The sequence below is a fragment of the Rhea americana genome, unplaced genomic scaffold (assembly GCF_003343005.1).
Source record: "Rhea americana isolate MKP2758 unplaced genomic scaffold, rheAme1 scaffold_171, whole genome shotgun sequence".
Lineage (NCBI taxonomy): Eukaryota > Metazoa > Chordata > Aves > Rheiformes > Rheidae > Rhea > Rhea americana.
In genome coordinates, this window is record NW_028185828.1 from 1,503,343 (window position 1) to 1,531,094 (window position 27,752).

Sequence of the window (27,752 nt, forward strand, 5' to 3'; positions counted from 1 at the left end):
TATCTCTGGACACTTAAGTCACAAGCATCCATCCTCTAATACAATCAGGAAAATAGCATCCATATATTAACAGTGAAAAAGCAGAAGGTAATTCTAAAGCAAGAAGCAGACRCTGCAAAAGAAAAAGATGAGTAAGAAGACAAAAGATAGAGCACAGCTGGGAGTATCTCTGGTCTGCTAAAAATGGTGTGGAATGGCTGCAGGATAATACTGCTAGCTCTGTGTTAAACAACTCCTCCTTGCTGAAATTAAAACCGTATCTCATGACACACAATCAAATGATGTTTCTGATCTTTATTTTGCATTTTTATTGGTAAACTTTGTAAAAATGTAGAAATATATTGATATATAATCAGCTCTACTAATTGCTATGCTAGAAAGTCTAAATACGTTCCGATTGGAATCCATGACAAAATGCCATAGCTGTTTATAATCAAGTACTATTTCTCTCTCCACTCCAGTATTAAGAAAGAATACAGGATCAATATTCAAGACGAGATGACAGTTTCTAAAATACAAGCATTGGAAGAATACAGTGCACGTAAATACCTGTCAGATGAGGATAGTCATATCATGAAAGTAGAAACAAGGTCCAACCACAGAAGTCCAATGAAATGATTCATTTAAGAAGGTATGGTCACAACTGTGTAATTTCAAAGGAATTCCACATAGCTCAAACAAAGCAATTTTGCTATCTGGCCATTCTTGCAGAATCTGTAGCTTTTTTCATTCTCTGATTGCAAATGGTCTCAACACCAAATCTCAGTCTTGTGGAATTTATTTTCTATTCCAATTTTCCTCCCAGAAAGTATTATAATTCTTTAYCTCTCAGTCCTATAAGAGCAGTTCATTTGAAAACAAAAATGCTTTATAATCACTGAAGGAATATACCAAGTTTGAGATTTCTCTGTAGCACTTTTTTGCAGCAATTTCATGTATCAAATTGGTTAAAACTAAGCTCCAGGTCATGTAGATAATTAGGTAAAAATATATATGTAGATGATATAACAGGATGCAGTGCATAATGATATTCTCTTGATGACAAAACTGATGTAAATGCCTTAAAGACTGTGCAAGAGCTAGGCCTAACTCTAACATGTAAGGCACAGTAAGGCCAATAAAACAAACACACATGATTATCTCTAAACGTATTGCATTTCTGTCTCGAAAAAATTTTTCATTAAAGGTTTAATAGCACAGGCTATATAAAAATAACTGAGTCTTTTTAATCCTTGGTTAAAAGTTGATACCCTCTAGCCAAGAATCAAGTGCTGCATGTCACTTCTGATAGTATCTATTAGTATTATGAATACTTTTGTGGTTTCCTAGTAGCACTTGTTCACACTTGGCTAAATCAATAAGCAATTTCCCCATATGTATGTAGTATACAGTACCTCTGACAGGAACCAGATGGCTTATTCTGTCTGCAATTGAGTTTCGTATTTTACAAAAATAATAATAAGAAGAATAAACAGGATGACTTTTATACATAAACGAAAAATACCGTTTGCTTAATTCCTCTTATGCTACCTATTACTGCACAAATAAAGCCAATAGCAACACAACGTAACAAGGTAGTGGAGAATTAGAGACTTCACAGACACTGTAATGCTATAGACAGCAAATAGACAAAAAGGCAAAGGATCAACAGAGGCAGAGCATCTGCTGTAAAAGCAGACTCGCCTAAGAAGACTATTCAAGTGGCTAGAGACTAGCGCTTTTATGTTGGCCAGTAGGGGGAATAAGGGGTATTTTATCGCAGTATGTGAATACGAGATTTAATTCTGATTATTCTCAGAGTGTAAAATTCCTCTAAGGGCTAACACAAGATCATCCACAGCTGAAGGCACCAGTGCTCTGTCCATACTTCAGATATTTCTCTTGCATAAAAGGCAAAATATATCAGCTCAGTTCTCTGCCAATTGAAGCTGACTCAGTATGTAATGGGGAGAAATGCATAGAATCATAGAATCGGTAAGGTTGGAAGGGACCTCTGGAGATCATCTAGTCCAACCCCCCTGCTCAAGCARGGTCACCTACAGCATGTTACACAGGGTTGCATCCATGAGGGCCTTGAAGATCTCCACAGAAGGAGACTCCACMACCTCTCTGGGCAACCTGCTCCAGTGCTCCGTCACTCTCACAGTGAAGAAATTCCCCCTCACGGTCAGGYGGAACTTCCTGTGCTTCAATTTCTGCCCATTGYCTCTTGTCCTGTCACATGGGACAACTGAAAAGAGTTTGTCCTCATCCCCTTGACACCCTCCCTTCAGGTTCTTATCCACACTGATCAGATCCCCCCTCAGCCTTCTCTTCCCCAGGCTGAAGAGGCCCAGCTCTCGCAGCCGTTCCTCAGAGGGCAGGTGCTCCAGCCCTCTGATCATCTTTGTAGTCCTATGCTGGACTCTCTCCAGTAGCTCCATGTCTCTCTTGTACTGGGGAGCCCAGAACTGGACACAGTACTCGAGATGAGGCCTCCCCGGGGCTGAGTAGAGGGGCGGGATCACCCCCCTTGACCTGCTGGCAACACTCTTCCTAATGCACCCCAGGAGACCATTGGCTTTCTTGGCCCCAAGGGCACATTGCTGGCTCATGGTCAACCTGTCATCCACCAGCACGCCCAGGTCCTTCTCTGCAGAGCTGCTCTCCAGCAGGTCAGCCCCCAGCCTGTACTGGTGCCTGGGGTTATTTCTCCCCAGGTGCAGGACTCTGCACTTGCCCTTGTTGAACCTCAGGAGGWTCCTCGCCACCCAGCTCTCCAGCCTGTCCAGGTCTCTCTGAACGTCAGCACAGCCCTCAGGTGTGTCAGCCACTCCTCCCAGCTGGGTATCATCAGCAAACTAAAGACTAAACTAAAAGACATGTATTTAGTCATATACAAAGTGAAACAAAACCAGCATGCAACTACAGACACCATTTGCTTTCTCCTCTATTTTTATATACTTTTTCTAATCGTGTTTAAACAATCCCAGAATATGAGATGGCTAAATGATTCCCATTACTTAGCTATGTGTTTCTAGATAGCATTGCATGAAACCACAGTGGGCACTGCAAAGGCAAATGATTAGCAATGACATTTTTACATGGTTACATTATGCCTGCTCTTGCAAGTAGCAGCAAAAGGTAGAGAAGAGTAATGTGAAAAGGGCAAATTTATGATTATTTTTATCACAGTAGCCTTCAGAGGCCCCAGCGGAGTCCTGGGCTCACAGACCTAGGAACAGAAAGCTAGGCACAGTCCCTGCCCAAAAGTGTTTACTATCCAAACTGACAGAAGCGAATACTGACCTCCAGGCAAGGAAGCAATTTGTTTAGTGCCTGTCAGCCATTAATAGAAGACGTGAAAGCTGAAGCCAAATCACATGGTTCCCAAGGTAGTGCTCTTGAAAGGAACAATGATGCTTCACAAATTTATGATATTCCTCTTTAAGTACAGTACAATAGGATTATCTCCTATTGGAGATAATCCATAAGGCTTATATTTTCCTTAGGTTTCGAGGAAGGGGTGAGGTCTCAGTGAGGGAGGCACAGGCAGACTTTGGAGCCTCATTTTCTCAACTTTCCTGAAGACGTAAGTGGTATTTTAAGAGAAAACAGGTATCATCTGTTTGTATATGCTGAGATAAGTATCAACAGCTTGGGACAGGCTATATTATTTTGTTTATTCATTTGTACATTATTTAGGAGAGATTAAAATAAACTGCATAGGTGGTTGGGATGTGCATTACTAAAGCAGATGGGTTCTTTGTGTGTGAGAATTTAGTGTTCCAGATTGCCAGCCAGAGACAGGAGTCCTCGCTGTAGCCACCAGACAGGTACAACAGCTGGGCTATGCCCTCCACAGAGCACTTCTATCCGGAGGTGGAGGGAATAATTGAGTCTCTAATTCCTGGTGTGTCTGGCAAAGCGGTTCTTCTGCACTGTACTACTTCCACAAATGTTACTTCTTTCTGTTATTGTGATTCTGTGGATTAGGAATCCAGCGTGCTGGGTGCAACACAAACATAGAAAAATGCTTTTACTCATCCTTTAAGAAATAATCTSGAAATAATAAGTGCTTTCCATATGGGCCAGAACACTATAGAGCACTGAATCTTTTCGTCTGTCATTAATATAGCTGGATTTAAACTGAAAAATTGGAGGTGAGATCTGATACAGACTGCCTCGTGGCAGTGTCGCCTGCTTTTCGGGACTGCATTCACAGGGATGTATTCTGAACGTATTCTTTCCTGCTCCGCTTTTCAGGATGTTTACCTAGTCCAGCGTACTGCACTGCTACGCTACCCAAAGTAGCTAGGTCACCAGCAGCAGTGCAGGCGCTCCCGTTGGGCTAAACAGCACTGTTGAAAAGTGTTTTTATCAATCCATACCACATCCTTCGCATTAAACTGTATGGACACACATAGTTGCATCTGCAAGCTAATTCTTAGGTGCAAAGTAGATTTCCCTGACACACAGCCCAATTATGAAAGGTGCAGTGTATTTTTCACCAGGCTCTGAGTTCTCTCAAATTCTACCATTTTCAACAGGATGCTGTGATGACTCAACACACTGCAGGTCATCCACAACTAAAACTGAGTGCATGAGCATTGCACTCTGCCCAGTGCTGTAGTCCTCTCAAGCTATTCTTCCGTTCTGCAACAACTGTTTAATGAGTTGATCATACAACATCTATCACGACATGCACAGACAGGCAAAAATGGGTCAGCACACACTAGTGCTCCCTATCAGCATTATAAATATGTTTTTAAGGTCTTTCTCTAATTTTGTAATGTGGCGATAGCACACCTCATTTTCACTTCCAGGCTTCATGTCCTAAGTACTTCTCRAGTCCTATGTCTGCTGTTGCATAGAGAGCAATATATGTAAGATTTTTAAAACAATTTTAAGATGAGCCTGTTCTAAGGCAGTTTTTATCCAGAGGAGAGTATTTCTCCTCTGAATAACTCATTTCTCAGCTCTTTGGAGCATGTGGGTAATCTCCTAATTGGCATGTTTCAGTTGTCACCATGGYGTGCTCATTAAGAGGATTCTCCTGCACCCTTTCCTGCATGAGTACTTGAAGGAATGGCTGGGCAGGCACTTCAAGGAAAGATCTGGCTTTACTTCAAAGGCAATGGACAGTGAAGCCCGAGGCACACTTGTGTGTGTTAATTAAGGGGAATCAGGGGTGGTCTGAAGCCTTCAGTCATCCCTGTGGTTAATGGCATATTCAAAGATTGGAYACATGTGATGGAGTTTCACACCTACCCCAGAGATCCCTAATGGACTATATGTTCCAAACACTTCAAGACATCATCTCAAATGTTGCCTAAGTGGATCCCTCATGGCAAAGGTGGGAACATAGTACTGTTCCAATAACGAATATGAATGGTGTGCTAAACACTGAGTAGAAGGTAAATCTGAATTTTTCAAATGCTTCTAAAGGAAGACAGCACTACTTATCAGCCTGCCTCTGGAAGAAACGATACTCAAGAGAATTGTCAAAACATAAATGCCAATCAAGTAATATTATTCCTTGGTAAACTTTGTATGATGTGGGTTCTAAAATGGGAATCMGAAAAGAGATACTGGGGATCTGCATGGCTGAAAGACGAAACTCTGCTTAAACTAAACTAACTTAAGCCAAGTTAAGTCCTGATCCTGTTGTCTACCTGCAATGTTAAAACCATTACATAGTATTTTGGCTTCTGCAGAAGGACAAATATCTGGTTATTAAYGCAAGAGGAAAAACTTGGACAGAGAAATAGAAGCCTTATAGCCTAGTCACTATCCAATGATATCCAAGTAGATATACCTATGCAGTAGACAGAAGCAGTCTGCAGCTATGCCTGGGGCAAATATCACACCTCTTTGCACTGTGGTCTCTAGCTGAGAAAAAGGAACATCATTTGCGGAAAAAACTAACATGATATTATAACAAAATAATGCATTATATTTGGTGTATAAGCTGAGCAGGAACTGTAAGAATGAAAGGAAGCAGAGATAAAATAACAGTGAGAAGAGCAGTCCTTACTGTATTCTAGTTATAAGGAAAGACATTTGAGTCTAGCAGTCCCAGTTCCTTAGCTCAGACACAAGGTCACACTGACACAGCAATGTCTTCTCTGGTCTAGAACCGCTCTACGTCACACTAGCTTAGCGCACGCAGAGTGAGCTCAGCTTTGTCTCCACTTGCCTGTACAGACTTGCACTTAATAAAATGGAGGAACAATTTGATTATAATTTATCAGTATTTTTACAAGTCATACAGACAGGCAATTCACAGGGGCAGAGACCGCCCATAAGTATATATAGTCTGCAATATGGGGTCAAACTCAGTAGTGCTTCTAAAATGCTACAATAAATATAAAATATTTTTATGAGAGGTAAAAATGGGAGGAAAATCACGATCAGACTTTTCATGGATGAAGTAGGGGTTTTCTGCTAGAAAATTTAATACAGCCTTGTAAAATATGAGGAGGGAAATATCACTTCAAACTGCCTTTTAAAAAGATAAAAATGGACAGCAGTAGAGCAGCAGCAGCCTCTTCTAAGGATCCTTATGTAAAGAAATCTGGCAAGTTCAAGGACCTTCCTTGAAGAAATCAGCTGCGACTCAGAGGTAGGAAAGAAGAGAAGCCAAATAAAAGAAGGGGGGAAGGGAGTAAAGAAATACTTCATGATGATAAAACATCAAATGGATGAAGAAGTGGAACAGAAAAATCAGAACTGACTCATTGAAAGGAGACAGGTGGCAAGCAAAGCTTCTAATAGCTCCCTGTTTGATATTCATGCTGTTGTCTGATTTAAAGATGATGATGATGAAATCATCCCATGCAAATGCTTTAAAAGGAAACAAAGCAGACCTTAYATCCACATAATTAGCGACCAACACAAGGAGAGAAGAAAAATATTTAAGTGGCTACCTGAACAAAAAAACACAGCTTGCTGAAACAAAGCCACAGCCTGATGCACAGGGAAAACCAGCCATAAACACTGCTTTTCAACGAGATCACAATATATAAATACTGGTTCAGTAAACATAAACAGAAAAAAAGATTTTTTTTCTTTTTTTCTGTTTTTAAAGTTCTGCAAAGACTCCAGAGTTCACAGACAATTGTGTATGTTACCTTTTAGTATCATATTCACACATAACCAACACATATTTTGTTCTTCTATAAGCACAGCTACTCATGAGTGCGGCATTTTTGATAATAGTTACTTCACTTGAATCACTGCTGTCACAGAAAAAACATGACACAATGCTTTTCTATTTCAGAGGGGAATGATGGTCTTGTAGGTATGCTGGGTTTGGGGTTTCAATTTCTATCACTTCAGAGCCTTCCTAACTGTATAAAGTCAAGCTCTTACAGCCAGACTGTTGCAGGTGTTCAGAACATGAATTCTCCAGTGAGAAGTCTAAGAAATAATCCTTCCTGAAAACCTGCCCCTAAATTCATCTGATACTAGTTGAATAAAGCACTGAAACACAAGCTTAAACAATCAGCAAATCAACATTTGAAACAAAGGGTCCGATCTCTAATGCAAATTGTAAAGATGATGCTATTGCATTCAAGACCTTTCTTTGGYAAGCTTAGCATGTATGTATATCATCAGTTGTATACGATAATCATGAAACTTGCATCTCAGCATTTACCTTCATGAGCCTGAGCAATTGTCTATTTTCAGGCACCTGAAGAAATAGATTAATACCGAGAAATATAGAGCACTTGCATTTCCCACAAAAATCAGTCTTGGTCTGATTTACGCAGTAGCTGGACTGCAGCTCAGTGAGGTTATATGTGGATTTAGATGCATCATATGAAACAACTAGTCAAAGATATTCAGAAGCCACTTAGCTCTTTGATGTGCACGGAGTCTTTGCACTAGTGTAAGTATTTATTCAGCCGGAATTCTCCTTTCTGCTCCCATCTCTCTCCACCTAGATAACTTGGTGCAATCACTGCAAGCAAAGTCTCATTGGTATGAAGGTGCCTCATAGCAACAGAGCTTAACACTCTCCTGTACAAGAATAAGCTATAATAAGACATGTCTAATTCTACACTAAGGGGTGAGGTAGTAAGTTTTTAACTGCATTAAATTAACTAAAACCATGCAAATCTTGTGTTTAAAAAAAACTGAATGATTCAGAATCCCCAAAGTGATACCTCTGTAATGGAGCTGACTTTTTAAAATGCCAGACTGGGAACWGGATAACAGATGGGTTCCAAAGCCTCGATTTCATATCTCACCCTCAACTATGAACACTTTAAAAATAATGTTTTGTTCACTGAATGTTTCAACCCAGTTTACCTAAATCAGTTTAAATGAAGTAGACATTCATTTTGCTTTTTATTCATTTTATGATTACAACTCACTTTAGTATGTTTTTATCTGGTATACATTCATAAATAGTTTATATAGGTTGAATAAATATTTAATATATGGTTTAAGAAATGATCAATTATAATTCCCATATAGCTGTACAACCTGCTTATAATCACATGTAACCTCTTATTTATGTGGTTATATCCTGTTTTAAAATCMATCAATAATTAACTAGCACTCGTTAAATCACAAAACGTATCCTTAATATAGCAGTAAATTAGTCACAGTTTGTATTGAGTTTGAAATATGGCTAACCAGTACATTGTCTTATCTGCCTGTCCAGTGGAGATTCAGAAAACCATACCAAGAACCAATTGTTGTAAAAACAGTAAATATATATATATATAAACCAAAAGGGAGGCTTTCCTCAATTCAAAAGTATTTCTTTCCCCCCACCCCCCGCCTCTTTTTGGCATGTAAATGTTTTGCTCACAAGTCTTAAACGGTTATGATGAGACAGTGAAAACTTGGTAACTCTGGCCCTAAACTGCTATGAAACTCTTCTCATGTGACAGAGAGATCTTTGTTTAGGAATACAGTATGTTAACTAAGCAATATATTACATGTAAACAAAAGAATTAAAACTCAGTATGACTCTCAACAGAGTTGTAGTCCTAAACAAAGCTTATCAGACAGTAGCACATGGCTAAAGCAAAAGCTTGAGCATTTAATTGGATAGATGTAAAAATAACCCGACTCCTGCAGAACTGTAATTAAAAAAATAGAAAAAGAAAAAAGAAAAAAGGAAGGAAGAAAGGACCTTTAAATTAATTACTTCAGGGAACTCAGGATCAAATTCTCCTGTGTTATTATCATGCTTTCAAGAATCTCAGAAGATTGCTAAGACCCAAACTGAGTGTATTACATGCTATATCACATTGCAGGTAGGATTTAGTGCTTTTGCTGGCCAAGAAACCTTGATTTAACTGAACAGGAATTCAGTAGAGTAATTTAAAGCATGTCACTGAAAATACACATTCCTGCGTTAATTTAACTTCATATCCTTGATAATAAGCACACAACAGAACTTAAAACATTCCCCCAGTTATGCTWTGAAGAAATATGGTTTCACAACTGAAGAACTGGATAGGAAACTGCTGCTTAATTTAATGCACTTTAAAAACCAGTCTTCAATTCACTTATCTTCTCACTTTTCAACCTTTGAAGTAGAGAAGAAACTTTTTGCCCACATCACATGGAGAGCTTTTTGAAAGCATCASTCCAAATTATTTCCTATCACAACATTTTATAACAATTTTGGAAATAAATGCTGGTAAAATGATGAAMATATTAATGATTAATAGTAACGTTGTATGTTCTGAACATACAAAGTTGGACCTGGTATTTGATGCATCTACATATTTYACATTCCCACAAATACCTGTATGCAAAACAGCAGCACGCTTGGCACATCTACAGGATGAAAAGTACATGACCTTCCTGTGAAATACTTTCTGTATGTTTGCCTAGAAGCTCAAAGGAAAAAAAAATACAAATATATCATCACACATTGGTCATTTTAACAGATGACAAACAACCTGTACCTAAATCATGAATTACTTCCACATAAGATATTAAGAAATGTGTATGAAATAGGATTAAGAAATGTATACTTTTATTACTATAGGTCAGAAGAATTATCAAGAAGCTTCTAGACAACCTTGCTATTGAAACTCCTACAGGAAGAACTAAGGGAACAAATGAAGAATACCTCTACCTGTAAGCAGGCAAGACTCCATCTCACTACATATTTCCTGCCTCACCTACAAAGGCTACTCAGATCTGTGAATATTGCTGGACATCTCTAAAGTCCTCTCACTACTGCCTGCTCACAAACTTCTCTTTGTTTTCAATTAATTTTGGCATGGCTGTTCTCATTTAGCAAGCTGTGACCTGGACAGCCTGCAGCCTGTCCTACGGTCACTACTGTCACCTTCTCCAAGTATAGATTTTGCCTCCTTACTTCCTCTGCTTATGATGCTTTCTCACAAGTAAGCACTCGTGCTGCATCCCAACATCGCCAGTGTCCCCAGACAACACCTCCTTGAATTACGATGTAATACAGCTGTGGTTGTAACCCAGAGACACCCTTTTTGCTGCTTCCTATGGACTCGTATGAATTACAAGTCTCGCTCTGTTTTCTGCTCTTTTCCCCCATCTATGAAGGAAGTTCTATTGTGCCCATCACCTGAACATTTGATTGCCAGATCCATATTTGAAGGCCAGAGCAGTATTTGTGAAAGTCATTAAGCTATCTTCTCTCTTAAGAAAGTTCTTTATGTTCAAAAGAATAAACCTCAATGCTAAATTTGTCACCCTGACAAACTGTTTGCCTTAAATAATTGCTTTTATTACGCTCTTGCTTTTGAATGAGACATTCAGAATAGCTATACATTTAAGCCGCAAACCAACCTTCTACTTTCTGTTCTGCTGCTTTTTGTTAAGACACACATATATGCACCAGTACGTATGTCATAAAATAGCTCCCACTGCTAATATTCCCTTTTAATCACAGCGTTAAGATTTGTCAGTGGTGCTTTCAAAGCTTGGGTCTGTGCCTTTACTAATCAGACACCAGAAGGACTCTCAGTGCTTGAGAAAGGTGCTTTAACACAGAAAGCAACACTATTTGACTGAGCCTGCTTTTAACATGCATCTTTCTTTCCTTTTCTTTACTTCCTAAATATTGGCCTGCTGTCAAAGTTGCTGCTGAGGCACCAGTGCCAGCGGAAATGGACTGCTGCTATTGCAGCAGCACTCTGTGCAGAGACTGCAGAGCGCCCGGTCCAGCAGAGGCAAAACTCCCAAGAAAGGCTTGGGCTGCGGGCAGAGGGCACGCCTGACACACTTCCTGCTCAGGAGAGGCAGGAGAAGAAAACGACAATTGCTTATCAGTAGAAACAAGAGTATTCTTAAAAAGAAGAAYTACTGGGAGGATTTGAAGAGAAATTTCAGGATGGCATTTCTGGTTATTTTTTGACTCCTGAAGTAACTTGAGGGCTGAGCTGGTTGCAGTAAACATTTTGGTCATTATCACACTCTTCTGGCATGAACTTTGAATATGTCTTCAGGAGTTTATCATGCCAACTTTAGAGCTGGAGTAAGAAAATTGGTGCAATTCCTGGACTCCTGGGTTCATTAGTTATTTTTAATTAATTACCTATAACTGGAACATTTATTACTTCTGTAAAACAAGGCAGACTTGGGATCATCGACAAATGCCTTCAATTCATCCTCAGCTCAATTACTGAAATCCTRTATTTGCAGATGTTCTTCATTATACTTATTCTAGAATGATATATATCCGACATGAACATGTTTTTTATTAATGCATAGTTAACTGAACAAATCATTAGCAATCATATGCYCATCATAACAATTAATCAAAATCAAACCAACAACATTCTATGTAGCCTAAGCTACCAACCTACCACATCTGAAAAAAACTTTTATTAGGCTGTTTCAAAACTAGAAAGCAAAAAAGGCCCAATTTTAGAGTTACACAGCACATATACAGTAACTTGCTAATTATGTAGAATAATAAAGGAAACAACTTTTAGAATTCACACTAATCTTAAAATACAGTAACATAATATTGAGCTTTATTTACAAACAGGGACTTCTGCATACGCAACTCTTTCAGTGATTTGCAAAATTAATGCAAGCTTAATACATACTGCTCTAGTGATGCACCTTAACTGGTGTTTCAACGGATGATAAACTACTACCATTTTTAATGTCACTACCTTGGGGTTGATATCATTATTTCATTGAAACGAATGGAGACTTTGTCACTGACTTCAATCTATCTGGTAACAGGCCTCCATTTTTCTACGCTAGCTATAAACACACAGGAATAGAAGGTCCCTGCATGCAAAGCCAAAGGAGAATTCCAATACAAAGTGATACAGGATCATGAGTCAGAGACCAGGAGCTGTAGATCTATGAGAAGGACAGAGATGCTGCAAAATTGTTTACTTCAGCAATTTGGATAAAAATGTRTTTTCTATAACCAATCAATTAAAATGTAAAGTTCTGCAAGCTAGGAGCGAGGAAATTTCAGCATGCAATCATCTGYATTTTTTGGTTTTTGTTTGTAACCTCACTTTGCAGGGATGAATATTGAACACAGACACCTTGAGCCACACACTATTGTGCTTTAAATATTAGAAACTTCTTCCTCTCAGATTAATCTTAGAGTGGAGAATGAACTATTTTAACAGTTGAACAATTTATTYCTCAACTGTGAAGGTTATTAACCTATGAACAAAGTACCTAAGGAAGTAGAGTATTCTCTCTAACTTGAAGTCTTCAAATCATGATTGGTTGACTTTTCCAAGGTACTTTTTAGCCAAAAGAAGTTACTGGTCTTATAACCAAAGCACTGTGTGAAGTTCTGTGGCCACTGATAAAACAGATGGCTAAAAGCCTCTTTTAGCCTTAAAATCTTTGATGTTTATCAGGGTAAAACATCCCTTTTTTAATCTTAATTATACATGAGGAGTAGTGAAATATATTATGTTGTGCATGCCTTTTAGCTATAACCTATTTTGAAATTCATTGAATCAATGTTAATTCTGGTCCCCTGTCTATTACAGAAAAACAAAGAAGTCTCAATCTTGTTCTCAAAGGCTAATATAATAAATGTTTAGGAGCTAATTATAAATAGAAAAAGATTAATCAGGTCTTTAGACTTTAGAAGCTTCATGCACATTAGGACTTCTAATATATTCGACAAATGACAACAAAGGAAATAATCACAGATTTGGTTTTCAAAGAAAAATTTCTGCTAATTCAAAATTACCAGTAGGCTGCTGCCTTGCCTGATTTGAACGATTTGTGTTCCAACTGCAAAAACACAAGAGCTGCCTTCATTTCTCCATTTCACTTTGCATGTGACATTGATGCAGCTTTTTTAACCAGGGCCTAACATATGATTTAGAGGCTCTGGGAAAGGAAATGATAATGCTGGGGCGGGCAGGGCGGGGGGGGAGGAATGGATCTGAAATTTACATTAAAATAAAGCAATTTCATTGCACTGCAGAAAACTACCAGGGACAAGGGAGCACCTGAGTAGCTGTGAGCAAGTCCCTAATGCATCTGAATATAATATACACATTTTAAAAGAACTAAACAGGCATGTGCTAATAGCATGCCAAGACAAAGTAGACCATTTCAGACATACTAGGAACAAAATGGACTCAGTATGAGTCCCTTAAAGCTCCAGATAATACTTTTCTTTTTCTCTATTATGCTACAGGAGTAGCTAAAAATCCCAACCTCATTCTGCTAGCCACTGTGTACGGAGAGAGTGAAAGGCAATCCTGCCCTACTGACCCTCAGTCTAAGTACACAGGATGGGAAAAGACTGGAAGAGGACAGGAAAAAATTCAAGGATTTAAGGATTGGTTTCAGTGCTTAAATCCTAATGAAAGTCAATGTGACCTTGCTCTCATTTTTCCCTTGACTATTAGACAGTTTGCAATGAGAGAACCTAGCCTGGCTCATACAACTAACTAACAGCACAGTTTGGAGCGGTACCTAAATCTTGGCTTGCAGCCGCAGGTGACTGTGGGATCATCCTGCTCTCCAAATCGACAAGCGGAAGGGACATCCTCCAGGCATGCAAAAAAGGGCTGAGCTTCTTGTATAGACTCCCCCTTCTACATATTCTTGAATCTTATTTAACTGTGAATTACRCTAGTTTGTATGACAAGCCTCCATACTCAAGTGTTTAGTTTCTCTGTACAAGTGGGAGAACAAGAAGAGTTCAGGATATCAGACTAAGATCCAGCCTTAGCTTCTTCCATGARCTAGAGCTGAAAACAGAGCAAGTTTCAGTGTGCAGACCTACAAGAAAGGACAGCAAATGCTTTCATGGGTTATGTACAATGCAAGCTCAAAGATGTTCCCACTAACATCATTTCTACCTCATTCTCACACATTTTGGAGAGAGGTCTGTTTTGAAACTAGTTAGCTCATAAACCAAGTAGATTGCTTCGCACAAATTCTTGGTCAATTGCAGTATTTGTAGCACTTCTCTTTATTAGTAATGAGGATGAATTTTCAACTGTTATTCAAGTTTGTTTTCCAAACTATTTGTAATTATCTTTAATAAGTTGTTCTGGTTTTTGCCAACTACAGTACAGAAATTATGTTTCTTCTCAGGTGAAGGCCTACCATGTGGGAATGATAAAGGAAAAATATGTTAGGAACACAGAGACATCTACTTCCACAAAATCTTTGATGAGAAAGACATTATACATTGAACTAAAATTTTGTCTAAAATGCGTTACTCGTAGGACTCGTTCTCTTAGGACACGCACACACATAGACACTGAACACCTGTCCTAACTTTTAGCCCTCTCTAATACAAATTTTATTAAATTAAAAAGATAATGATGACCCTGAAAAATCATTTTTCTCATCTTCACATAATGTGAAAGGTACATGGTAATTGCCTAGCCTTAAGAATGACACAGCCAATTATTTCAAGATAATCAAATAATAGTTGAGAAATGGAGTCTGAATGGGAAGAATGGTGTCAGATGTACAGTTTAAAACAACGGTGGTTTTGGTTGTCATTCATACCAAAGTACTGCAGAAGCGGGGAAAGAAAAACTATTTATAATCATCTGTCAGTCTCAAGAAACCACAATTATAATGATTTAATTAACAGGCGGAGAGCTTCAGGCAACCATGTAGTTCTAAGTTTTAAAAAGCAGGACACTTCAGCACCAAGATGATTTAAAATGTTAACAAAGGCTAGTTGAACCCAGGTAGAAATTTGATGGCCTTGATGGTTCCTTTTAAAAAAATCCATCAAGGCACAAAGATAATCCAGATGGGTGTGTTAGTAAAAGATGAGAGCAGTGAAGAACCATCTGAGGTTTCAGAGGCCATCATACAGAAGAAGAAGCTGACTTCTAATGAGAACTCAGTTTGAAAATGAGCAAAAACACACAACTCTAGCCTCTTCATCAAAGATACTGCATGCATCCGAAAAGTTAAAAAAAAAAAAAAGAGTTAGGATAAATTAGAGAGCAAGGCACTATGAGTGAGACTGACCTTCCCACGGAGACCTTGTATCTGGTGACAAATAGGTCTTTCTCTGGCCTGCTGCCCAGGAGTGAATTTTATCCTGTGCACAATCCAATCACAGAACATGTGATGGCCTTTTTACTATACATCACTGAGAGTTGGAATCATCTAATAAACAGAATATTGTAAAAGTTTTCCTAAAACCTGGAGCATGCTCTTCACTAGTCAACTCAACTCCTGTAAACAAACTGCTCTTCATGTCCCTGCTTCCTCTTTCTATGCCCTGTTTAGATTATCCACCATATCCTATTATTCCCGGCACGGACAGAACCTGAATCCTACAATATTTTCATACCGTGACTGAACCTGGAGATGTCAACTGCTACTCAATACAAATAGTGATGATAATAGTACTACCACAACTACACTGAGCTTACCTTTTTTTTTCCACTTTGCACTGAATGCTTCTTTATTGGATTAAAATGAAAGTAACATACAGGAGAACCCTACTTTTTCCACACACACACRAAAAAATAAATCTGTCAGTGTACTTGTTTACTAGGAAAAGTAGAGTTTACATGAACAAAAATAATGAACATTTTGCTATAAACCAGGTTCTTTCATTTTCGCTTACATAACCAAAAACTGAAGACCAAGATTGTCTTTTCTACAGTGTGCATTTGTATCTGCATGCAATAAGATGCACTGCAAACACTCTATTTTGAGTATACTGAAAAATCTTTGGACACCAGGTAATTTCTTTGCTCTTCCTTTTGCAATGAAGGACATGCCACATTCCCATAATAAACTTAATACACAGCGAATCTTAAAAAATTCCTCATTTTTCTCATGATACAACAATTTTGCATTTCAGCTAAAATATTCCGATAGAAAGCTGAGTACTGATAAATGACAAATTTCAGTACTTACAAACATATATATAGTTACAAATTTCAGCAACACCTACTAAAGCAACTTGGGACAAGCTCCTCATTTCTCTGCCCCAGTTTCCCATTTTTGAAAAATAGAATAATGTTACTTACCTAATGTATTTTGAGATCTACAGATTAAAACGTACTATGCAAAAAAAGTCATCATTTTTTTAGCCACAGAAAGGATAGAAAACAAAGAAGAAACAAGTTCAAGCATACTTATGAAGTCCTGTTGTTTTCTGCATGAAGTTGGCTCTTTGCCATAGAGACAGCCTTAGAGAACCGAGCTTTTAGGAAGGATTTTCTGGCTTGCTAGCATCTATGAACTTCTCATGCCCTTGCCATTAACATCTAAATCAATCTAATAAACCACAAAAATAAAACTAAAAACCCTGCCTGCACATACCAATCCATACTTCAACTCAGAAACAAAGATAGGGATTTTGCTGTRGCTAGACTGTACCACAGCCAGTGAGAGATTACAGATTATTGGTATTTTCTTGCCTTTCCCATTCTTGCACGTGCAGCGATTCCCATTCAGGTACCCATGACAATTGTATGGCTGATACCATATTTCTTCTACCAGGAAGAGCTTTCTATTTCCTTCTCACTTATCCAYGTGATTTAAAAAAGCAAAGGCAAACAAACCTGTTAGCCAAGAAGGCAATATTCCCACATATTAACAACCTCTTGCCCCCTCCATCTTCCTCCCTTATGCAGAGTACTCTGGCTCTTAAGAAAACTGGAATTTGCAGCTCAGTACAGAGGCAACAACCCGCCAGGAATTCCCGAGGAACTGATCCAGCCATCTTTTTCTGTAGACAGAGAGATATACAAGCAATCTAAGTTTATTTGGCTGCAGAACAGGCAGATGTGATAAAAGCTGATCAGTGTCAAAAATGTTTACTACTTCAGCCCATTTGTGTTCAGCCCTGAAATACCTTGCTTGAAATGACCAAATACCAAGACGTTAGTGTGCTATAAACACAAATCACACAGGAATTTTTCATGTTAAAATGTTTACAACATAGTGTGATAGAGGGCAGCACATTTCGTTATGCCAAGCAGCTCTTGCCACTAAAGCACACAACGGCCTTCTCGAAGGTAACAGGTAAATCCATCTCAATGAACCTTCGTCCCAAAGCTTTGAAAAGTGTAGGACTCTTCTACCAGTATCAGCTTGTCYGCTAAAAGCAGTATGTGTCTAGGGGCACCGTTGGCAAGAAGCAGAGTAAACCAGCATGTGCACAGCTCTGGTTAGTTCCGGTACCCAGACTTGCTCAGATAGCTCTGTGCTGCAACGGGCTGTGGAATTTAGCTAACAGTTTTAACACCAAGAATCAGGTCAACCCTATTATTCTGGAGAGGAGTTTGAACAACACTTCCAGCAGCAGGATACTTGCTAATAAGATTGCCTGTCTCCTTCAAAGTGAGATTTGGGGGAGAGGTGGGGGGGATTTTTGTGTTTAAGAGAAAAAACAAATGAATAGGTTCAACAGGTATCTCCCTGTTTCTATTAGCATTCTCCCTCCTGGCATGAGCTACATAATAGACTAAAATTGATTTTTTTTCCCCCTCCTTAAAATACTGGCAGCACATCACAGAGTTGCCACAAAAGAAAAAGAAGGGGTGAGAGAAAAGGAGATGGAGAGGGCAAACTATCTGTCACAACTCCAGCAATACAGGAATCTTTCATGGGGCCCAGGCAATGGATAGAATAGGAATATAGGTATTTTCTTCTCTGGAAAAAGCTTTTGCAATGCAGCATCTGCTCTGTTCCATCAGTAGTCATGGAGCAAAAAACCACAAACTGCGATGTTTCTAGCAAGTGATAAAATTAAAGAAAGTAGAGAAAGAGGTGATGGGAAGGCAGGGAGGATGAAATTCCAGGAGCTACCGCCCAATCCAGGGCTGGCTACTGCACTGGAAAGGGGGTGGCTCAGAGCAACTCCCAAGTACTCCCAACCACGTGCCAGCCTCCGACCGAGAGCGGAACACATCTGATGGCCGCAACACGGTGACCTACGTTACCAGTACTTCTGGAGCACACTTTTGTATATACCGACAATTTTTTGCAGTAACAAAGCCTTAAGTCTAACAAACATAAATTTCTACCATTGGCCCCAACTCTGAAGAACTTTCTAAAATTACCTCCTCCTCAAGCCTCTGACTGGCCCTATGCATAACAGATTTCACTCTGAACCATTCCTGACATATTTCTTTCAGACATACCATACCGAGGAGAAGCACTGTCAGCACAGCCTTCRCTTACTTTCCCCAAACAAACACAGGGCTTATAACGAAGTTTCATCGCACTCACCCTTCAACTTCCATCTCAAGCAGAAAATCGTTGTCTTTCAACAATCACGGGAAGGTAGAGAAAGAGAAGTGGAGGAAGAACCACAGCATAGCGGGATATAAGAAAGCTAAACCACAATGTCCACTCCTCACCTTCCCAAAGTGGGTCGCCAGCAAGCACYCCTGCCCTGGGGGCCCCAGGACGATGACAACGCGCTCTCTGATCAGCAACTACTGCTTCACCCACTTCTCACTCAGCCTCCRCCGTCCTCCTTTCTTTGTAACATGCTCTCTGTAGAATCACTTCCCATTTGCACTCCCCCAAACTATGCAAGACTTGTGCCTCTGCCATCAAGCCCTTGCTAAATATTCCATATAAATATAAGGCTAATGACCAAAGGAAAGAGTCRTTGTCGTATAAAATATTCTACCAAATCACTGAGCGATCTCGCTCTCTCACAAAGTTGCACTTCCCCAGAAGCTCCAGCTCTGCCCTCGGGCAGCTCTGCCAAAGCCAACTGAGAGAGGCGTGAAAGCCCATACAGAACTGGAACCTYGGACTACAGAGTCTCTGGGCCACAGTCAGTATTTTGTTTTTCTCCTTTCTGTATCTTGTTCAAAACAACACAGTAATGGTGTTTAACAAATAAATAATAAACATCACAGGCATGTCAACATTTCCTTTCAAATTAGGCTCAAAAGGAGGCGGTCAACCGTAGCCCCCCATGTCTGCATATGTTACGTTGCCTTATTGATCCATTTCTTCCCACTAGCAAGAGAGGAGGAAGTAGAATTCGTAGTTAACGTGGTTCTGTGTGATTGATTTAGCATGTACGAATAGAAGTGACAACTGCCCTGGTTTTCACTCCAGTGAAAAACACAAGAGCATCACAGCAGAGACTACTTATATGTGAACAGGTGGGCTTGTTTGTCAAACATGAAGGGATGGTTAGACATCGAGAAGTGAATGTGTAAAAAGTGACATCACAGGGTCTGTGTCAATTGTCTCTCAAAGGGTTTCACATCAGCTGTGCTTACAGAAGGCGTTCTCTTGGTTGGTTCCTTGGTTGGTTGGTTTTTTCTTTTATAACTGAGAATTAGTAGATGAATAACCTTCTAGCAAAAAGAAGGAAACGTTTTTGCAGCAAGCTCCTGCTCCCCACATAATTTCATAGTGTGCTACATGCAAATATTTTGTGTATGTGATATGTATGAAATACATAATATTTCAGCTTGATTTGTGAGCTTGCTTTTTACTGCTCCCACATCTTCAGCAAATGTACAAATATATACAGGAGACAGAGGAAAGAAGATGCACATGTACAAAGCACAGATCAAAATGAGACAGCAGCAGTCTGCTAACTGGATCATGAGAGCCAAAACCATAAGCATCCAGTTATCTTAGAAAGCCGTGCCAATGGACTAAATAGAACACCATGGGCCAGGTGTCAGTGATTATAATCCCACTGATGCCAAGAGAATTACTCCTATTTACAAGTCTGACTCCGGCTCTCTGTCTTTAGTACAAGAAATAATTCAAAAAGCCTGGACTTGAAAAAGCAGTAATGCAGATAGAACCTGCCATTCCCCTACTTGCAGTATAAGACCTAGCACAGCACAGCTCTTAAACAGCTGTGTTGCTTTTTTATATGCTAGAAATCCCACTGAGTTAAAAAAAAAAAAAAAATCCTGCTCATGCTTAGCTGCTGCGAAAACCAAACCAAACCTGAATAAATACCTAAGCTTGCTGTTTCAAAGCCAGTAGTACCACTGAANAAAAAAAAAAAAAAAAAAAAAAAAAAAAAAAAAAAAAAAAAAAAAAAAAGTGGTTTATGTCTGAGATGAGCTAGACACTTCTAAAAACAAGATCAGTGCTGTAAAAGTAATACGTATGCCCACACAACCCTAGGAGACACTCGGAAACCATTCATTATCACCAACTTCTACCGACAGAAGATTTTCAGGCATCTTTCCAACATTAAAATGGAATTAAGCCATAATTTCTTTCAAGCAAAACAGATGAGTTTTTGAACAGCTAAGGTTCTTGTAGGAGAGAACAGGACAGGGTRGGGGGAGAAGACATCTGAAGGCACACAATGACTTGAGAAATATTAATAAAAAAGTAGAACCAAGAAGTAGTTAAGCAATTAATTCTGAAGAAAACCTCTGCCTTCATGCTGATAACCAGACATTCTTCTCCCCTCTAAATAGTCCTTTTTTGGGAACGATCAGTCTGAGCGTGATAAATGAGCCAGACAGACCTATAGGAGGATGGCCCTGAGCTATGCCTCACTCATACAAAATAATAATTTTTCAAGAAGTATGTACGTCTGGGTAAATTAATTATTAATAATGAGGTGTTCCATTTTCTTTTTTTCCCCAGTCATAAAACCTTTTCACCATTGAAGATACTACAAAGATTTTTTTCATACAATTTGTAAGTAAGTACTGTACAGTGCATATCTATCCTTTTACAAGTGGAACCTTGTAGCTATGGAGACAAAGAATGTTAAATCCAAGCTGACGATAGTATTTCAGTGGGGGCTTGTGGTTGTTACACGTGTCTTCAACTATCGCCTGCTTTATTTTTCCTAAAGTCCTCTGTGCTAATAGCYAATGGATAATAAATCACCTTGCAAATACAGAGTGTACTTCCTCGCAGTCACAGCCCGGACAGCACCATTACATTTAATACAGTTTTACTGTGATTTATACCACATCCAACAGTCCCACAGACAAGAGGATACGCAGCATATGAGTTCGGCAAACTTAAGCAGTAGCTTAAGTTTACATCCCTGAAGAGAGTAAATGAATAAAATTGATATCGTACTATAATAGCACCTGAAAGCTTCAGGTGAACTGAGGTCCCCCCGTGTTTAATGCTGTATTTAACAACCAACATTGCCATGAAGAAATCACACCATACTGACCTTCTTTTACTAGATCTGGAAGGATTCTTCAGCTTCTTATTGATCTGCCATAATCCAAATTATCTGAATTTCAGTCTCCCAGACAACATCAGACATACTRTATCTTCTGTGCAGTAGGATCGTGATCCAAATTTCATTACAGATTATGGTTACATTTGATAGACTTTCAATTACAACACAGGGATTCAACTGCCCTCCGAATCATACCAGTGTAAATTAAACAGCATTTTATTGAAGCTAATGAAACTTCAGTGGTGTTAAACCTGAGCAACAGGAAGAGACGGCCTTTAAGGTCAAGTTCCTCCCTGTGACATCCAGTGAAACACAGAATAACTTTGTTAGTGTCAGATACTGTCCACTTGTGCTGCTCACAAAAAAGGGAAAAAAGACCTTCATAAACATGATACTATTAAAAATCACAAGGGTCTTTGTTTTTGAAGAAGACATTGCTCCAGAGAAAATAACCCCAAATCTTTCACTTTTACTTTCTTCTTCTCCCAGCTCTTTGGAGTCCAAAATCAGCTAGGGATTTCAGGTGCCAAATCTAACACATCTTAAAGATGTCCTATTTTCAGCACGCGCAAAACATCCACCTGCCAGGAATCAGGATCACAGAACTGAAGCCTGTTGAACGCTACTCGATTTTAACACATCCTTCATACTGCCTGTCAAAAACATTGGTCGAATCTACTCTAATCAAACTCAACCTGAGAAAATGGATATGAAAAATTTCAACAGGCTGATAAACATTTTCAGGCAGGATGYCCACAACCAAGGAAACAAAAGTCCACCACAGTCTTCTAACACCAGATCACATGCAGAGTTAAGTAAAAAATACTGGAATATAATCATGCAAATCCTCCTTACAAGGCATAAATAAGCAGTGATATTCAAAAGTAAAACCATTTCTTACACGCACAGTAATAGATAAAGAGTCATTTGCAACATAGCAGTGAAAAAGTATGGTATTTGCTTGGCAAAGCTGAACAACAGACCAAAAAAAAAAAAACAACGTGGGCTTTCCTGCTTGTATTTTCTGTGCACTTGCTGTGAAAACGTGGTCTTACCTATGTGAAACTATTAACTCCCTATTAATGCTATTAACTAATAGAGTTGTTTCACAAGCTAAGCCTTCATTAACATCTGAAAGTTTACAGGAAAACAACAACAAACCCAATCCCTCCTGCCCAGCCCAGGTATTTGCAAATGTACTGTTTGTCTTTCGTCTTATATAAGGTTCAGCAAACCTAGTAAGGAAGCACGTATGTTCCTTCTTACTCAGTGATGCAAGTGCTTAACTCTAAAGTTATGTTACAGTCCTGTGATCCCTAGATTTGTTCCTGAAAGAAACAGAAAATGCAGGAAATCTTGGACATTGTCATTAAATAGATTAGAAAACCCTCAATATTTGACAGCAGGCCTAGAGTAAAGAGGCATCTATATTTATTTTTAAAACAGAAAAGATTCTCAAACTCCTCTCTTTCCACCAATACGTAAAAGATGGGACTATTCTAAAGCCACTGATAATACAATGGGTGCAAATGAGAGGAGAATAACACTCCAACTGACTTTATCACAGGTGTTTAACTTCAACTTAATTTCATTCTTGGACAAGTCTGAACTGTTTGAAATAATCACTGTCACTTCCTTTATTGTTATAATTTAATGAGATCACCTTTCACACTGAGCAAACCCAAAATCAAAAATGCTCATTAATCTTTCTAGTGATTAGAGACCTCAAGATCTTCAAACATTTACCTCTCCTTCCCAGCAGCTGAAATGGTTTTAGGAGGATCATGGTTCATACCTCACATTCCCTGGAGCCGGAGATGGTATATGTGCAGGGCCCAGATCCATTAACTGATACATCCATGGTCTCCGAGTTTGTTGGCTTGTAGTCCACATAATACTCCTGTAAAGGGGAGTTCATTTGCCTTTCGGACTCTCTGGCCTTTTTCCTTCGCTTCTTCATGAGAGAGTGCTGCTGGAGCTGTTTCATGCTGGCTGGRTAACGCTTCCATGACACATAGATAACCAACAAAATCATGGCCACGGAAAGAAAGAGGGCCACGCTCCCAGCAATTATTTTGTGAAAGGAAACATGCTCATACTCTGGTTCCACTCCAGGTGTTGGGAGGTCTGCAACAGTGGTTGGCATAACAGACGTTGGTTGATTGCTTTCCAGTTTAGAAATGGTTGGTTTAGGAATAAAGACAGGTCTCTGAGTGCTTTTAGGTGCCTGGTATGATCTCTCAGTAACCACCACYTTGATTTCAGCACAGATATTATATGTTTCCACAGCATCGCTCACCTTTTCACCCTGGATATGTTTAGGGCCTGCACATATCATAGTGCTTTCTTTATTCCCCTTGAAGTTCTTAAGCCAAGTAAATAGCGGGCAAATGCTTCGAGTACATTCCCACATATTTCCAGACAGCGTGATGGAGATGAGTGAGATCCATGTATTGATGGTCTCCTGAGAGATATTGGTGAGTTTGTTGGAATCCAGGTTCAGCTTTTGCAGGTTGGGGAGGCACTGGAACGTCCCGGGCTCTATCCCTGTGATGTCGTTTCCTGATAAATCCAAGTTGTGCAAGGAACTCCAAGTCCATGTTAACCCTTGGCTAATAGATCGGATCCTATTCCACTGCAAATAAATGGAGCGAAGGTTGAAGAGGCGTGGAAAGTGGGCAAAATTGATCTTAGAAAACTGGTTGTGCTCCAAATGGAGCTCTGTCAACTTCAATAGGCCAGCAAAAGCATTACGAGATAAGCTCCGCAGGCGGTTGTAGCCCAAATCCAGAAAATCAAGGTTTCGGCAATCTTGGAAAACTCGGATTGGCACTGTTTTCAGTGAGTTGGATCGCAAATGCAAGATCAAGAGTTTACGAAGGCCCTTAAACTGCTCAGACTGTAATACCTGCAACTTGTTGTAAGAGAGGTCCAGATTACGGAGGTTGGGGACAGGGTGAAATGTTTTGTTGTGCAGATGGGTAATTTTGTTGGAGCTTAGAATTAATTCCTTCAGCCTACGGATCCCCTGAAATGCATCCTCATCCACGGAGCTGATGTAATTATGGTCAAGATAAAGCCATATGAGCTGATTCAGGCCCGCAAACTGATTCGATTTAAGCTTCTGAATGCTGTTGTACCGCAATGATAAGCCTTGGGACCCTCCAGAAATATTCTGAGGGATGTCTCTGAATGCATGAGATTCGCAGTACACAATCTTGCCATCGCATCTGCAGTTCTTGGGGCAAGCTCGCTGGGCCCCCACGAGCATAGCAAACAGCACCATAGGAAGTAGCACTAACACCACACTCATGCCTCTCAGCTGTTTAATTAAATGGAAACCTACAATATTAAAAGAAGACAAATGTGCATTGTAAAGCTATTAAAATAAATCACCAACAGATTACTACCATCACTAGGCTTTCTAATAAAACATTAGTGAAACAGTGGATTTTAAAGATAACCTGTTTGCCTCCTTTCTTGCACTATTTGTTGTATAAACGCCTGTGCTTTAAGGTTCTGGCTTGCCATCTCTGCTACCCACACCATCACCAGTACTATTTCTGTTATTCAATTACTTTTGCACGATTTATGATCCCTTAGGAGGATCAGGAGCCTGTTCTCTATTCGCTTGTTCTCCTGTACATCATCTCTCAATGTAGCTGGTATAACCTTATCGCTAGATGCTGAGGTTTTAACAATAAACATATTTGTCAAGTCACTGTGCTGAATGCTTCATAGTGCTGGAAAGGAAATGAGCCAAAGCTTTTGGTATTTGCGTGTTGTTAAACGTTTCCTTAATAAAAGCAACTACAAGTTCAATTCCACTCAAAATTACTGCAAGGAGTACAATGCAAAATCAATTTATTATAAAGTTTGACCCATCTTTAAAATTTGTACTTAATGTAAAAAATGAAGCAATAAGCCAAGGCTTTACTTTTTGCATTGGGCATTTTTTTTTTCAGAGTAGGTGTAAGTTGCTCATTATTTTCACATATGTAAAATATATAAATAGATGTACAGAAACCAAGTTCAAATGCTAGGGAAGCTTATCATTTTACGCTTTCATGGGCCCCCCAATACACAGATATTGGTAACAGACAGATTACTTTAAAAAGGATCATAGTCTTATCACATATGCATACAAAGTTATCTGCATATAGCTGTCAAAATCTAAGCCAGTCAAAAGCCAGTCTAAGTCAAAATCTACTGCCTTGTTTATACAATTATTTCATATACTTTATGCAAATACACACACAAACACTTGTATACAAACAACGCCTTAAGAGTAGCAAAATGTAGAAAGTTTAGGGGGAYATATTTGTATTTCAACTCCCCTCTCTCTTCTACAGCTCTACTCATTTTGAGAWTTTCCATTTCAGATGTCAAATTTATCATATAGTACCAACGCTGTTATGTGAGGACAGTCACATTTTCCACGTTCTTTGAGTAATTACAAAGGGGCACGGGGGAACACACGTACACACGCTCTCTTTAGTCTGTAATAATTTTAGGACTAATGTCTGTTCAGAATTACAATCTTGCTAATAACTAAGGTGCATTCTTCCAATAGAAAATATTTTAAGGGCCAGTATCTCCTCCACAAATAATTACTGTATTTGTTATACCCACACTCTCTCTCCCACACACACTCACTCACTCAAAATCAACCTTGTGCTGCAGTTATTTTTTCCAATTTTAAACCAAGAGGCAATCAGTAAAATAATTCTTAATCTAAAATGCCCCTGACTTTATGTCTCTGCCTTTCACTTTAATGGTTTTTAATTTAAATCTTCGTCTTTTGCTACTGCCTATGTGCCAGCAGCAGCCAGCTAGAAATATGTTCTGGCTATTATAGACTTTGGGGGTGGGGGGAAGGAGGGAGGGAAATAAACCTGTCACACTTGAGAAAATAAGACTGGCAAATGACTACTAGAAATGGAGCAGCTATATCAGGGGTATCTTTTCAAAGACCAAATGAGCCTTTTCAAAACCACCTATACAACAAAATCATCCCCTCCTCCTCCCCTGCTTCCCACTTGCTGCAAAGTGTTAACAATCCTTTCAGACAGCCTGAATAATAATCTCTACAGGCTGCTCTAATACGAATATAAATCCAGAAGAGATTTTCTGCAAGCATGCTTCATGCATATATGTACTTATCTATATACGTGCAGGTGTGTAGGTGGGTTGCACAGTCAGTGAATGTGCTCTCCACAGTCCTTAAGTTGGTGCATGCATTTACAGATTAATTACATACACAACCACTGCAGGAGGAAAGGTATGTGTGTATAGGGGGAGGGGGAGATACATGATCTAAAAATACAATAGCAAGTACAGTGAGTCACCTGGCAAAGGAATGCACTGCTGCTGTTCAGACTGATACCCCCTTGAGCAGCTAATAATCCGACTGAAAAACGCAGCATACAGCTGCAGCTGTGCTAACAAACAAACAAGAAAAGTTCACTTACCCATCCTTTTGTCATCAAAAAACGTCCTCCCTTTTCTCTCTCCAGCTGTTTTCTTCTCCCTCTTTCCTTTTTGCTCTCCCTTTGCCTCTCTCTCTTGCTTTTTAAAACTGGTCTCTTTTCTTTAAGCCATCAGAATCTTCATGTCACAGCACGGTTGCCACTCGCATCGCCGCCATCCAGCGTGCATGCCAGTAACCCACACAAAGTTCCCTAGGGAGGACAAGCAAGAATTTGGGGGATGAAGAAGGGAAAGGATAGGGAAGGGGTTGGGGGTGGGGAAGACGGGACTAAGGATGGAGGGGGGGGAGGTAGGGAGGGACTCTATGCTCTGAGAGCCATTGTGTAAGTCATCAGAGAGCCATCAGCATTAATTGGCAATCTGCAAGTAAAAGCTTATGGCACACCGGGAAGGTAAACCAACTTCTCTGGGAGGAATAAAAAAATCTCCCCTCTGGTACCTAGCATTTCTTATTCTGCTGCCTTTTGCCATTCCCAGACACAGCAATCCATCCTCCAGCTTTCCAGTTCTTGAAGCAAGCAGGCCTTCTGTGCTGTGTAAGACCCCAGGTTAAAAGCTATGCCGGACAGGTTTATCCATCTAGCTGGTCAGGTTTAAAGTGTTTTGTAGCTGTGCTGAGAGGTAGCTCTTGTCTAATTCGGAAGGCTTTCCAGAGAGTGATGATGCTTTGGAGCTTGTT

General features: G+C 39.5%; 1 protein-coding gene across 1 annotated transcript in view; it reads right to left on the reverse strand.

Annotated features, from left to right (window-relative positions):
- The window catches only part of LRRTM4 (leucine rich repeat transmembrane neuronal 4), a 181,906-nt gene extending 154,790 nt beyond the window's left edge, over positions 1 to 27,116 (reverse strand). The window contains exons 1-2 of the mRNA XM_085301005.1: positions 27,055 to 27,116; positions 23,379 to 24,925 (exon numbers count right to left, since the gene is read on the reverse strand). Of these exons, the coding sequence (XP_085157131.1) occupies positions 23,379 to 24,925; positions 27,055 to 27,058 (1,551 nt within the window). The 5' untranslated portion in view covers positions 27,059 to 27,116. The remainder of the gene's footprint in view (positions 1 to 23,378; positions 24,926 to 27,054) is intronic.
- Between the last annotated feature and the right edge of the window lie 636 nt (positions 27,117 to 27,752).